We start from the raw sequence: 13,363 nt of genomic DNA, 5'->3' as shown, positions 1-13,363 counted from the left end.
TCCCAGCCAAAAAACATTCGGCCAAAGGCAAAAAAAAAAAGAGTGACATTCACCACCTTCATCCAGCAAAAGTGTGAACATTTCCTGACTGTAAGAACACACATATTTAGCTGGGATTCTAAGAACAAAGGTTAATATCCACCCAAGTTAAGACAGAGGCCCGAAGTCACTCACCCTCCCATCACATGTGATCAACGGGTTGTAGTAAACGCCGGCACCGTAGTTATTCTGGACAACAGTGATAATCCTTGGCCCCAGCACTTTTAGGAAAGAGTAGTGGTTCCAGTTTTTCTTCAGGTTCTTTGAATGCCACGCGACGGGGTCATCGACCGTGAACACGAAGTCCAGCATTGCATTCTGGGAGGTGAAGAAGAGAGATGGATTTTAGTTTTAACTCCTAGAAAGACACCGAGACAGAGTGGACAGCTCTAAGACTCAATGTAGCTTTGACTAACAGCAGACCCAGGGTCAGAAACTTAAGCAAACCTGTGGAACCAAGCTGAGCTTTGTTTTTTGTCAACTCACTTAAGAACAGTAATGGTTAATGAAGTAATGTTTCAGCCCTCTTTTAAACATTTTCTGTATTATACAGAACTTTTTATCCTCAAAACAATCCTACAAGGTAGATACCATTATAATCATATTTCTATAGGAAAGGAAACCATGGCGCAGAGTAAGCTCCCTGCCCAAGGACACACGGTTAATGAATGACAGACACAGTCTGGCTCCAAATTCTGGGCTAGACCACTTTGCTACACTGTCTTCCATCTAATTCTAGTTAAATGTGCTCCACTTTTCTTCAGATCAGGTAACACCATGTGGACAAGCTCTATAAAGCATTATACAAAGGGAAATAAGTTAACTTCACCCACTAGCCAACCTCTCCCTGATCATCTACGATGAGCTCTGATGGGTCATGAGATAGAGGTAACGAGCTCAAGGTCAGCTGGGGGGAAAAGACAGATTATTAGCGAAAGGACTTGCTAGGGGAATTTCACTCAGAATGGGGTCACAGAAGAAGGAGGAATTTTCCTATAAGACGACACTCTTCAAGACTCTGGTAAGTCTGAGTCTTCAAGAATGCACAACAGTTAAGCAGATTTGGTGAAGTGCTAGGCAAGCCCTGAGGAAGGGGGTCGGGGGAGTCCTGTTAGATGAGAATGCTCTGTGGAGGAGACGAGAGCTGGGCATGTTCTGGGTGCTGCGTCTAGGTCGGTAGGGCTGGATGGGATGCAGGTATAGAGTGGTGGGAGATGGACCAAAGAGGGAGACTGGCTGCCACGGTAAGAAATGCTCCCGCAGCAGAAAGGGAGGGCAGACAAAGGGTGCACCGCCAACACGGGGCTGCCTGCCAGTAACCAGGGCACCGAGGCAGGGACTCATCTGGGACAGACACAGGTGCTGGAATCTACTTGTGAACTTGCAGGGAACGAGGGTGAGGGAAAAGGAAAGACCTTTTCTTGGAGGGAATTCCAGGTCTGCTCAAAGGAAAATCTTCACAGGAAAATGAAGAGATGACTATAGAATCAGGATGCTCTGAGTTTCCTACAAACTAGTGGTGATAGTTAAGATTTTGAGTGGACACGTTTTTAACAATTTTAAGAATAGCCTATTATAACAAATAATTTTCTGTATGCCCCAAATTTATCATTTCTCATATGCTGCCAAATTAAAGTACTACTTAAATTAGGGGGCTTTGCAGGTGGCTCAGTGGTAAAGAATCCACCTGCCAAGGCAGGAGAGGCAGGAACAAGGGTTCAACCCCTGGGTCAGGAAGATCCCCTGGAGGAAGAAATGGCAGCCCACTCTAACATTCTTGCCTGGAGAATCCAACGGACAGAGGAGCCTGGTGGGCTAGAGTCCATGGAGTTGCAGAGTTAGAAAATGCTGAGCGACTAAGCACAATAAAATACAAAACAAGCACATTACTTAAGTACTAGTATAGGTGGGAACCAGGAAATTCAAGCCACAGTATAGATGGCCTCACGAGGAAGTGAACAGGCAAAGATTAACTGAAAGATTACAGCTAGGTAACCTAGTGAAGCCCTAATGCAGACTGCACCAGACCATTTCCTTCCTTTATTAAAGAAACCCAGTCCAGAACACGAGCTGCACAGACAGAAAACAACACTATCTCCACTCCTGCTCCTCCAACCTTAATTCAGCAAGGGCTCAAAAGCCTGTCAGTCAAAGCCAATTAAAAGCCTCACTAAATGGAAAATGACTGCCTGCCACTCTTGGATGTCTTGAATCTCGTCTCCATCTTGGAAGCAAACTTTTTCCCCCTCATACATAAAACAGAGGAAGGGAAAAAAAAATCTACAATCATAAGGAAACCTCTACCCTCACTGCTCTGGTGCTCCGTCAACTTTGAAGAGTAACAATGCTTTGCCCTAAACAGACCCTTGGTAAATGTCCGGGGTAGGAGCAAATATACTGCTCACCCGCTAACTCCCTTCCTGCAAATGCCCGAACCCATCCGTCCGTCAGCTTCCCAAAGTCAGGAGAATCACTTTGTATTTTCTCCTACAGCCAGGGACGTAATTCTCAAGCTTGGCTGCGTAGTAGAATCACCTGGGAAGCTTTTTAAATTCCTACAGCCTAGACCAATTAAAACTGAATCTCCGCAATTGGAACCCAGATTATCAGTATTTTTTTAAGCTTTCTAGAAAACTCCAATGTTCAGCCAAGGCTGAGAACGCTGAACGAGAACCTGGCAAGTGTATATACATATATATATATATGTATTTTTCCGTCTTGTCCCAGCACCAGCTCTTCCCTCCACATAATTGCATCTCCCGCTCTTGGATCCAAGCGGACTCCCACTTGTCCTTCGAAGTGCAGCTCACGCTGCCGCTCTGCTAAGAGTCCTTTCGTAGGGTTTGTATCGGGACTTTGCGCGTTGATACGGGGATGCGCAGAGCGGCCCGGCAGCTCCAGGGCTCGGGAGGGACCGACGGCAAAGGGACCTCCCGGGCTCACCTTCTGGTCTGAGCTGGGCCCCGCCTGGCGGTACACCCCCGAGCCGTAGGCGAAAGCCAGGCTCAGCTCTTCGGGGAAGTGAGACAGGATCTTGCGGAAGGCCACCCCCGAGCTCTGCAGCGCCTGCAGCGCCATGGGGCCGGGGTCACCCAGGGCCCCCCGGAGGACAGCGGGCGGGACCGGGAACCCGCTCGGGGTGCGAGAGGAAAGCCGGGGACTCGCCCGGACGGAAGAAGGCTGGGGCCGGGGGGCGAGGTGAATGGGGCTCGCAAGGACTCGGGGCGGCAGGTCAGTCAGACACGAAGTCTGTCAGACACGAAGTCAGTCAGTCAGGCGGGAGGCAACCGGGACACAACCGAGTAGGCGACGTCCGGCCGCTCAGGAGGCCACGCGGGCCACGCCCCCCGCGCGCACACGTGCTCTGAAGGCGGAAGAGCAAGAGCAGGCGCCCTCCCGCGAGTGGGGACGCCAGGCCTCTGCGGAGCCCCCTGGTGGTCGGAGGAGCGCGTTGCAGGCTGGCCGCCTGGGATTATGATTTGGACATGGGAACGGGAGAGTGACTGCTGATTGAACTGCCTTTGAGCCTTAAAAGTCCTTGCTTGTTCTCGCCTCAAACCTCATTTTCATAAATGACTATGAAATCACGTCTATAGTATTGCAGGAGATCTTTTGGATGAGGTGAAATTCACATAACATAAACTTGTACTCTTTACAATTTAGTGCATTTATTGCGTTCACAATGTTATGCAACCGTTGCTTCTATTCAGCTCTGAAACTGCAGATTTTGAAGCTTTAGGGAAACACAAGTAAGGCTAAAATCACCCCAAATCCCACCATCCAGAGACTATCACTGTTCAGATTTGGCTGTGCTTTCTTCCCATTAAAATCCTCTCCAAATTCTATGATGGGTAGGAAAGTGCTTCATAAGTGGTAAAACAAACAACACCCCCCCCCCAAAAAAACCCCACACCAAGGTTCTCTGATATTTGTATTTAATTTTAAGGATGAGGAAGAGTGTTTTCCCCTTTGCCTTATGGATTCAGCTCACCAAGGGGCACATGAAATGCACTTTCTGATGGAAATGGGATCCTAGGTAAGAGCTCACCTCTTCGTGAATAATTAGAGAAACTTGTGGGGCTTCCCTGGTGGCTCAGTGGTTACGGAATCTGCCTGCCAATGCAGGAGGCACAGGAGATGTGGGTTTGAACCCTGGGTCAGGAAGATCCCCTAGAGGAGGAAATGGCAACCCACTCCAGCATTCTTGCCGAGAAAATTCCATGGACAGAGAAGCCTGGCGGGCTACAGTCCACGGGGTCTCAAAGAGTTGAGCAGGACAGAGCGACAGAATAACACACACACACACACACACACACACACACACACACACACACACACACACACACACACACACACACACACACACACACACACACACACACACACACACACACACACACACACACACACACACACACACACAGAAACTTGCTTCGGGACTCGGGGCCCTTCAGGATGTAGTCTGAATTCCTGGACAGGGACTTTTTCAGATACGCTTCCCTCCTCCCCTGATGAGCCCGGCCTCTCAAGGATAACAGAAGTAGTAACAGCTAAATTGGGGTTTGGCTCAACGCCGTTGACGCGTTTCGCTGCATTTTTCATTGCGTTCCTTCTACAGCCTTGTGGGAGGAGGTGATGCCTTCATTTCGCAGATGAAGCAGCCAAGCGTTGCAGCAAGCAACGTGCTGGGCATCACGTCAGCCTCAGCAAAGCGGAATGAAAATCCGACTCCGTGTCCTCCAGTCCTGCTCTGCCCTTGAAGGGCTTTGGGCAGGGGCCCGTCAGGCTCAAACCTCGGCCTGGACCGGAATGGAGGGAGACGGGCAGGGAGGCCCCTTAGGAAGCTGTTGCCAGAGCTCCCGCTGCGTTAAGTTGCCTGGCCTGGGGTGACAGAGGCAAGAATAGGGTGAATTCAACCAGGAGAAAGGTGACTGGGATTCAAACACGGCCTCACGCCCTGAGGTGAGTGCTGGGCTGTGAGGTGAGGAACAGGGCTGCCGCCTTGCAGGGACTGGGGGGACGCAGGACGGAGGAGCCAACCCGGCCCCACCGTGCAGGGGCGAGGCTGCGCGCCCAGGGCCCCGCACGACCGCAGGCGGAGTCTACAAGTTAGAACCCGCCGGACGATGATCATCGGTGACGCTCGTTTCTGTTCTGTTCTCAAGCTCTCTCTGTGCTTTCCTCTTCATTCCAAAGACCCCTGGGGCAGGTTCTCTTAGACCACCCTTGTTCACAAAAGGAGACAGGCCCCTCGAGAGGAGAAGCACATCTCCCCACGCCCCACAGCGAGGCGTGCGGCCAGTCAGGATCTGAACCCAGGGCTCCCGAGGCCAAAGGCCGAGCTCTTTACGCCTGGAGTCCGTGGCTTCTGGCGTGGGCAGCTTGGGAGGCAGTGGAGACCGGAGGCCAGCTGGTTGTACTCCGTCAACCGAGGTTGAGGCGCAGCGGCCGTGGCCAGCCTGAGCCAGAAGGAGGGCGCAGGAGGGAGACCCGGCGCGGCTCAGGCTCCCTGTGGGCGCACGGGCGCTGTGGTCCATTCTGACCAGCTCTGCCCTTGCCTGGACGGCCAGGCTCTGGGATGTACTCACCACGGAATCACACCGGAAGGGAAAGTGTCAGTCGCTCAGTCGTGTCCGACTCTTTGCGACCCCATGGACTGTAGCCCTCCAGGCTCCTCTGTCCATGGGATTCTCCAGGCAAGAATGCTGGAGTGGGTTGCCATGCCCTCCTCCAGGGCATCTTCCCCACCCAGGGATGGAACCCGCGTTGGCATTGGCCGGTGGATTCTTTACCATCTGAGCTACCTTTCACCAAAGCACAGTGAATAAATCTCTGCCAGCAAATTTCCTTTTTTCCCTTTCTTCCCTTGATGGAATAATTCAGCTTTGTTTTTTTCCCCTCTCTTTGCCAAAGCAATCTATATTCTATAATAATATATAATCTATACATAAAAATGTAAACATTACAAAAATATGTATACCAACCCCCAGAGATCGCCACCGGCAATCTTTGGTACATACTCCTCCACAGATTTTTCTATGAATATATTAACATTAAAAAGTGGCACAGCGGTAAAGAATCTGCCTGCCAGTGCAGAAGACAAGGAGATGGGGGTTCAATCCCAGGGTCGGGAAGATCCCCTGGAGTAAGAAATGGCAACCCTCTCCAGCGTTCTTGCCTGGAGAATCCCATAAACAGAGGAGCCTGGGTGGCTACAGTTCGTGGGGTCGCAAAGAGTCAGACTGGACTGAGCACACACACGTTCCATTATTAACATTAAAAACATGTTTAAATGAAAGCATACAATAGATGCTCTTTTGCAATTTGCTTTTTTCTCACTGAAAACATCAGGGATGACTTTCCATGTCAGAATGGTCTAGATCTGTCTCATTCCATTTATTAGCAAAATTTTCTAAAATATGGTTATGCCATTATTTGCTTAAACATTTTCATGTTGATGGCAATAGATTATTTCTATGTCTTTGTACGTTCAAACTACAGTACAGTGAATATCCTTGTACACAGACCTTTGGTATGTATTATGTGTTGCTAAAAAGTAGATTTTGCGAAGGGAACTTGCCGGGTCAAAGTGTCAAGACATTGACAAGTCCCCCCCCACCTCCAAAAATTGGACCAATTCACACTCCCACCAATGGGCTTCAGCTCTGGATATAAATAAAGATTCTGCAATGTTTCTGCATTTTTCTCCCTTGTGGGCTTTCACACGTAATTATCAGTAATTTTCATTTTCATAAACACTTTCCTTCCTAATGCAAAATCACCAGCTGGAAACTTCCGTCACGTTCCTATGTGCATTTCACCTCTCTCCAGAAAGAGGAAGAAGCAATGGAGCCAGAACACCTTCGTTTTCTTCAGCAGAAATCTCCGTCCTCCTAGCAGCTCATCCACTTCTCTTTAAATGACTGTGGCTTGCTAAGTTAGAAGCTATTAAAAAGCCCCAGTGTTCTATACAATCACTTTAGGGTTTTATTGGAACTCTTATACTGGAACTCTTATACGAAGGAAATAAAAGTGTTAGAGAGCCATTTAAAAATACAGATAAATGCCACTTGATTTGACTGAATGTTGGGCCTCGTTTTTCTAATTCATCCCGCTGTTGGCTTTGGACTCCTTAACAATGACCTTGTTGGGCTAGGTTTCACCAGGAAGGTGTTAGCCTATTTCATTTTCTAAAAAGCCCCGTGAAATCTCTCTAACTTTTATGCCTTGGTTTTTCTTATAATCAGTGTTTAAGTAAAGAACATAAAATGTTTGGGAAAAGAAAATCTGAGTTCTGTGATCCTTATGATTAATCCTATTTTCAGCTGATCTACTGATGGAACTGGAGGAGAGGGGTCTTGATGACTGTGTCCTCAGAGGTGGTCACCCTGCCACATCCATCCCTTCTCAGCTGACTGATGTGTCCTAGGCGGGCCTGACTAACAGCATCTTTAGCCTCTGATCAGAGGTGCTGAGGTACCATCTGGGCCCCAGTAGTTAAGAGCTGTGTGGCCTTGAGCCAGGCAGCTGAGCTCTCTGTACCTTCATTTCCTTATCTGTAGAATGGGCATATGGATGTGACCCACCTTATAGGATTGTTGGCATGGCCAATGAAACAGTATCCAGGAAGTACAGAGAATGGCGTCTGCCACTGAACTCGGTAATGTTCTGAGTTGTGCTGAATTCTTACAAGACGGAGTACAAGAGGAATTAAGAAGCATAATTATACCTAAAATCTTTATGGCACTTAGCATTTCAAGCAAAGAACTTTTCCAGACATAGCTTTATTTAAGTCTTAAAAGAAATCCCGGGAAATGAGTGGTTGCTAGTCCAATTTTACAGATGGATAAACTGCTGTGCAGAAAAATGATTTGCTTGAAGTTGCAGGACTAATGCCGGTCCCTGTGAATACAGTGCCAAGTCTAATTCTTTTCATCTTGTGCCATAAAAAGAACACAGACCATTTATTTTCCTAAGAAATTCACTCATTCATTCTCCTATTGAAATCTTCCTTTACTCTCAGCTCAAATATCATCCCCTTCTGATCAGAAGTAATTGTTCTGTGTTCTGTGCTGACATATAACCCTCTGTTCTTAGAGCTTTAAGCTTGTAGCTCTCCAGCCCTGGTATTAAATTTCAAATGTGTCTATCAAGAACAGTTACAAAAGCCTTGGGGACTCTCCGAGCTCTGGGACCATATCTCATTCACATGCCCATCATTTAGTGTCTAGCGCCGTGCCTGAAACAAAGTTTCTGCTGTTGAGAATGGCACAGATGCGTATGCAAAGGGATTACAGTGAGACACGGAGATGGGCTGGACCATACCTGTGTTAAGACAGCTCTTCAACATTTCGGGGAAAGCTTCTTGGCCCTGAGTTTTCCAATGAAGTTCTGGAAGAGCACAGACTCCTATAACACTGAAGAAATGAGTGAATAATAGTAGAATTTCAGGGAACCAAAGCAATTGTCTCATCTGAGAGGCAGTATAATATGGTGATCGAGAGTCTGGACCCTGGATCCAGATCGCCTGGTTTGAATCCTAGCCCAGCCACTATCTGTGTGACCCCAGCCAAGTAGCTCTGTGCCTCAGTTTCCACGTGTATAAAATGGGCATAATGGCAGTGCTTACCTCACAGGGTAGTCACGATGACTAAACTGGTTAACATACATAAACTTCTTAGAAAAATACTTGACATGTAGTATATGTATTTGTCGATTTCATCATTGACTGTTCCTGAATTTCAAGCAAATCAGCAACTGTCTACTTTATCTCTTTGTAAAACCGGCCCTGAATTTTTGGAGAAATTAAATCGGCAACTAAGATCACATCTGGTCCCATCACTTCATGGCAAATAAATGGGGAAACAATGGAAACAGTGAGAGACTTTATTTTGGGGGGCTCCAAAATCATTGCAGATGGTGACTGCAGCCATGAGATTAAGATGCTTCTTCCTTGGAAGAAAAGCTATGACCAACCTAGACAGCATATCAAAACGCAGAGACATTACTTTGCCAACAAAGGTCCATCTAATCAAAGCTATGGTTTTTCCAGTGGTCATATATGGATGTGAGAGTTGGACTATAAAGAAAGCTGAGTGCCAAAGAATTGATGCTTTTGAACTGTGGTGTTGGAGAAGACTCTTGAGAGTCCCTTGGACTGCAAGGAGATCAAACCAGTCAATCCTAAAGGAAATCAACTCTGAATATTCATTGGAAGGACTGATGCTGAAGCTGAGGCCCCAGTACTTTGGCCACCTGATGTGAAGAGCTGACTCATTGGAAAAGACCCTGATGCTGGGCAAGATTGAGGGCAGAAGGGGAAGACAGAGGACGAGATGGTTGGATGGCATCACCAACTCAATGGACGTGAGTTTGAGTAAACTCTGGGAGTTGGTGATGGACAGTGAAGCCTGGTGTGCTGCAGTCCATGGGGTCACAAAGAGTCAGACCCGACTGAGCGACTGAACTGAACTGAACTGAAGTGGGCAAAGAACTCAGTAGGAGAAGTGAAGTGAAGTCACTCAGTTGTGTCCGACTCTTTGTGACCCCATGGACTATAGCCTACCAGGTTCCTCAGTCCATGGGATTTTCCAGGCAAGAATACTGGAGTGGGTTGCCATTTTCTTCTCCAGGAGATCTTCCCAACCCAAGCATTGAACCCGGGTCTCCCGCATGGTAGGCAGACACTTTACCATCTGAGCCACCTGGGAAGTCCCAAAGCATTAATTAGAGCATTCCTAGACTATTTGCAGGCACCAGAGTCTGCAGTCTAGACTTGGTGTAGAGCAGAATGTCTCAAAGTGGGTTTCACTGAATTATTATTTGGAGTGATATGAAAAAAAATTTCCATGGGCACCCGAGTTTGGGAAATCAGATTAAGCAGATGCAAACAGATTGCTTTGCTGTGGGATTTCTCAGAGCCTTAGTATATTAATATGCCTTGTGCAGCCAAGACAGGGAAGCAACCTAAATGGTCATCGACAGATGACTGGATAACGGTGTGCTGCAGACATACAATGGAATATTACTCAGCCATGAAAAGGGTGAAACAATGCCATGTGCAGCGACGCGCATGGACCTAGAGATGATTATACCAAGTGTAGTCAGTCAGAGACGGACAGACAGCCTGTGAGACCGCTTATGGGTGGAATCAAAGTATCGATACACACGCACCCATTTACAAAACAGAAATAGACTCACAGACTTAGAAAACAAACTCCTGGTTCCCAAAGGGGAAAGGTGGCGGCGGGGGGGGGGGCAGGAATAAACCAGGAGGTTGGGATTAATGTAAACATAGAAATATGCATGAAATCGATAATCAACAAGGACCCACTGCATAGCACAGGGAACTCTACTCGACACTGTAATAACCTATAGGGAAGAAGAATCTAAAAAGATAGCTATGTGTTTACGTATAAGTGATTCAGGCTGTTGTTCACTCAAAAGAAACACAGCACAATCAAGTACTATATTCCAACTTAAAAACAAAAATTAAATCTAAAAAGAAAAGAAATGAAAATATATTTACAAAGACTCCTCAGTGACCAGGCTTGTGTGTGACGTTCCTGGGGCCCTGGAAGCTGGACTCTGGGCCAGCTGAGAGAGCTGGGGAGGATGAGTCAGTAAATGAGCCCCCCTGAGTCCTGGAGTGCCTGGTCGCCTGCAGCCGTGACCACGATCTCCCGATCCAGGCGCACCCCTCTGAAGGCTCCGTGAAACCTCCTGCATCCAAGGACCGCACTCTGGGCTGGAAGAGCTTGCAAAAGTCACCTGGTGTGCAACCCTCACGCCGGTGGGATTCCCCGCTGCAGCCTCCTCACACGGAGCCGTCCCCCCACCTAGAAACCACAGCGTCCTCAGCGGAGCGGTCTGCCAGAGCTTGGCATCCGTCGGGGGTGGGAAACGTCCCGGAAAACAGCAAGGAGCACAAGCCCTCGGCTATTTTTTCTCCCCCTGTCCACCCTCGTCTCCCACCCAGGAAAGCCACTTTCTTAAGGCTCTGCTTGCCGCCCACCCAGACCTGGAAACGAGAACGTGCTGCCGCCTTGTGGACACGTTCTGTAACAACACCTTGAAAACCACGGCTTCTGGTAACTCTCACAAGGGTTCAGTTCAGTCGCTCAGTGGTGTCTGACTCTTTGCGACCCCATGGACTGCAGCACGCCAGGCCTCCCTGTCCACCACCAACTCCCGGAGCTTGCTCAAGCTCATGTCCCTCGAGTCGGTGATGCCATCCAACCACCCCATCCTCTGTCGTCCCCTTCTCCTCCCACTTTCAACCTTTCCCAACATCAGGGTCTTTCCCAATGAGTCAGCTCTTTGCATCAGGTGGCCAAAGTACTGGAGTTTCAGCTTCAGCATCAGTCCTTCCAATGAATAGTCAGGACTGATTTCTTTTAGGATTGACTGGTTTGATCTCCTTTCAGTCCAAGGGACTCTCAAGAGTCTTCTCCAACACCACAGTTCAAAAGCATCAATTCTTCAGTGCTCAGCTTTCTTTATAGTCCAATTCTCACAAATATACATGACTACTGGAAATACCATAGCTTTGACTAGGCGAACTTTTGTCGGCAAAGTAATATCTCTGCTTTTTAATATGCTGTCTAGGTTGGTCATAGCTTTTCTTCCAAGGAGCAGACGTTTTTTAATTTCATGGCTGCAGTCACCATCTGCAGTGATTTTGGAGGCACTGGGCCCCAGCTCACAAGGGCTGGGACACTGGCAAAACACCCCACCTCCAGAAATGTCCTAGGGTTGGTCATCAGAAACAATTCAAAAAAGAACCCCCGTTCATGAAGCAAATTTCAAGTGGTGAACAGTCGGCAGAACTGTTGCTGAGCTGGTGATTTTGCTGAAGCACAAGAAAAGCGATCATCAGGGAGAGGTGGATTGAAATCTCAAGCAGATACCACTTCACAGCCACCAGACAGATAAGGAAAAATGGGGACAGAGAATCAAAGCGGGATAGGGCCCGGGGGAAAGGGACCCATCCGACAGTCGTTTCGGGAAGGTAAAGTGCAGGACCCACGAAGGAGAAAGGTTTGAAGGTCGCTTCTGAGAGAAAATAAAATACGAATACAATCGATCTCTACCAATGGGCCCGCAATGATACTCCTGAAACTATATGCAAAGAAAAACCCAGATTCCCAAGTGATGGGCGCAACCAATAGTCACTACAGGAAAACTTGCAATCACCAAGACTGGCAGGCAACAAAAATGTCCATTCCAAGGACAGAGGGATGCTTCCGCAGGATGCAGCACACAGAGGCAGTGATCTCTCACTCAGTCAAAAAGAGATGAAACACTGCCTTTGGCAACAACACGGACGAACCTGGCGTTGATCATACACAGTGAAGGACCTCTTCAGGGCTTCCCCGATAGCTCAGCTGGTAAAGAATCCACCTGCAATGCAGGAGGCCCCGGTTCGATTCCTAGGTCGGGAATATCTGCTGGAGAAGGGATAGGCTACTCACTCCAGTATTCTTGGGCTTCCCTTGTGGCTCAGCTGGTAAAGAATCTGCCTGTAATGAGGGAGATCTGTGTTCAATCCCTGGGTTGGAAAGATCTTCTGGAGAAGGGAAAGGTTACTCACTCTAGTATTCTGGCCTGGAGAATTCAATGGAGTGTATGTTCCATGGGGTCGCAAAGAGTTGGACATGACTGAGCAACTTTACTTTCACTATTTCCAGTGAAGGACCTCAGTCACAGAAAGACAAATAACCTGTGATGTCACTTAGACAGACAGTGGGAAATGAACAGAAATGGACCCATTGACCAAGAAGAAATCGATGCCCGGACCCAGGAAAAAAAAAAACAACTAACGGTTACCAATGGAAAAAAGTGGGCAGAGAGATGAATTAGGAGTTGGGGATTGACAAATCCCCACTAGCATACAAAAAGTAGTCTACATGGACAAACTGGCCAGCATCAGGGACTCTGCTCAACCGTCTCTAACAACCTGTATGGAAGAAGAAGCCTGAAATGAAATACGTCTATGTATATGCATAACAGAGTTAGGGTGTCTGTTGTGCCAAAAAGAAGCACAACATCAGAAGTGAACTCTGTCCCCACTGGAAAAACGTAAACTTCAAAAGAAGAGGGGAAAAAAAAACAAAGAAAAGAGACGCCACGGCTCTTCCCTGAGCCCTGAGTGACCTGCTCTTGTGCCATAGGCCTGGAGCCCAACCAGCCTTGAGAACCGAGGCCTGGGGGATGGTACAAGCCCCTGGAGCCCCAGAAAAGCCCTGGGATTCAAAACACAAAACAACTCAAAATTCAGAACAATTCAAAACACAACCGCCTTGAAGAAAGCAAAGGAGAAGAG

At 48.0% G+C, this 13,363-nt stretch overlaps 1 protein-coding gene across 2 annotated transcripts in view; it reads right to left on the bottom strand.

Annotated features, from left to right (window-relative positions):
• Positions 1-3,321, bottom strand: part of LOC128045294 (phosphatidate cytidylyltransferase, mitochondrial) — a 48,988-nt gene extending 45,667 nt beyond the window's left edge. For both annotated transcript variants that reach the window (XM_052637795.1, XM_052637801.1), the window contains exons 1-2: positions 2,983-3,321; positions 175-357 (exon numbers count right to left, since the gene is read on the bottom strand). In XM_052637795.1, coding sequence (XP_052493755.1) covers positions 175-357; positions 2,983-3,117 — 318 coding nt within the window. In that variant the 5' untranslated portion in view covers positions 3,118-3,321. The remainder of the gene's footprint in view (positions 1-174; positions 358-2,982) is intronic.
• Between the last annotated feature and the right edge of the window lie 10,042 nt (positions 3,322-13,363).

Source organism: Budorcas taxicolor, chromosome 1 (genome assembly GCF_023091745.1).
Source record: "Budorcas taxicolor isolate Tak-1 chromosome 1, Takin1.1, whole genome shotgun sequence".
Classification (NCBI taxonomy): domain Eukaryota; kingdom Metazoa; phylum Chordata; class Mammalia; order Artiodactyla; family Bovidae; genus Budorcas; species Budorcas taxicolor.
Note: the sequence above shows the minus strand (reverse complement) of the source record. Positions and strands in the feature narration are given on the sequence as shown.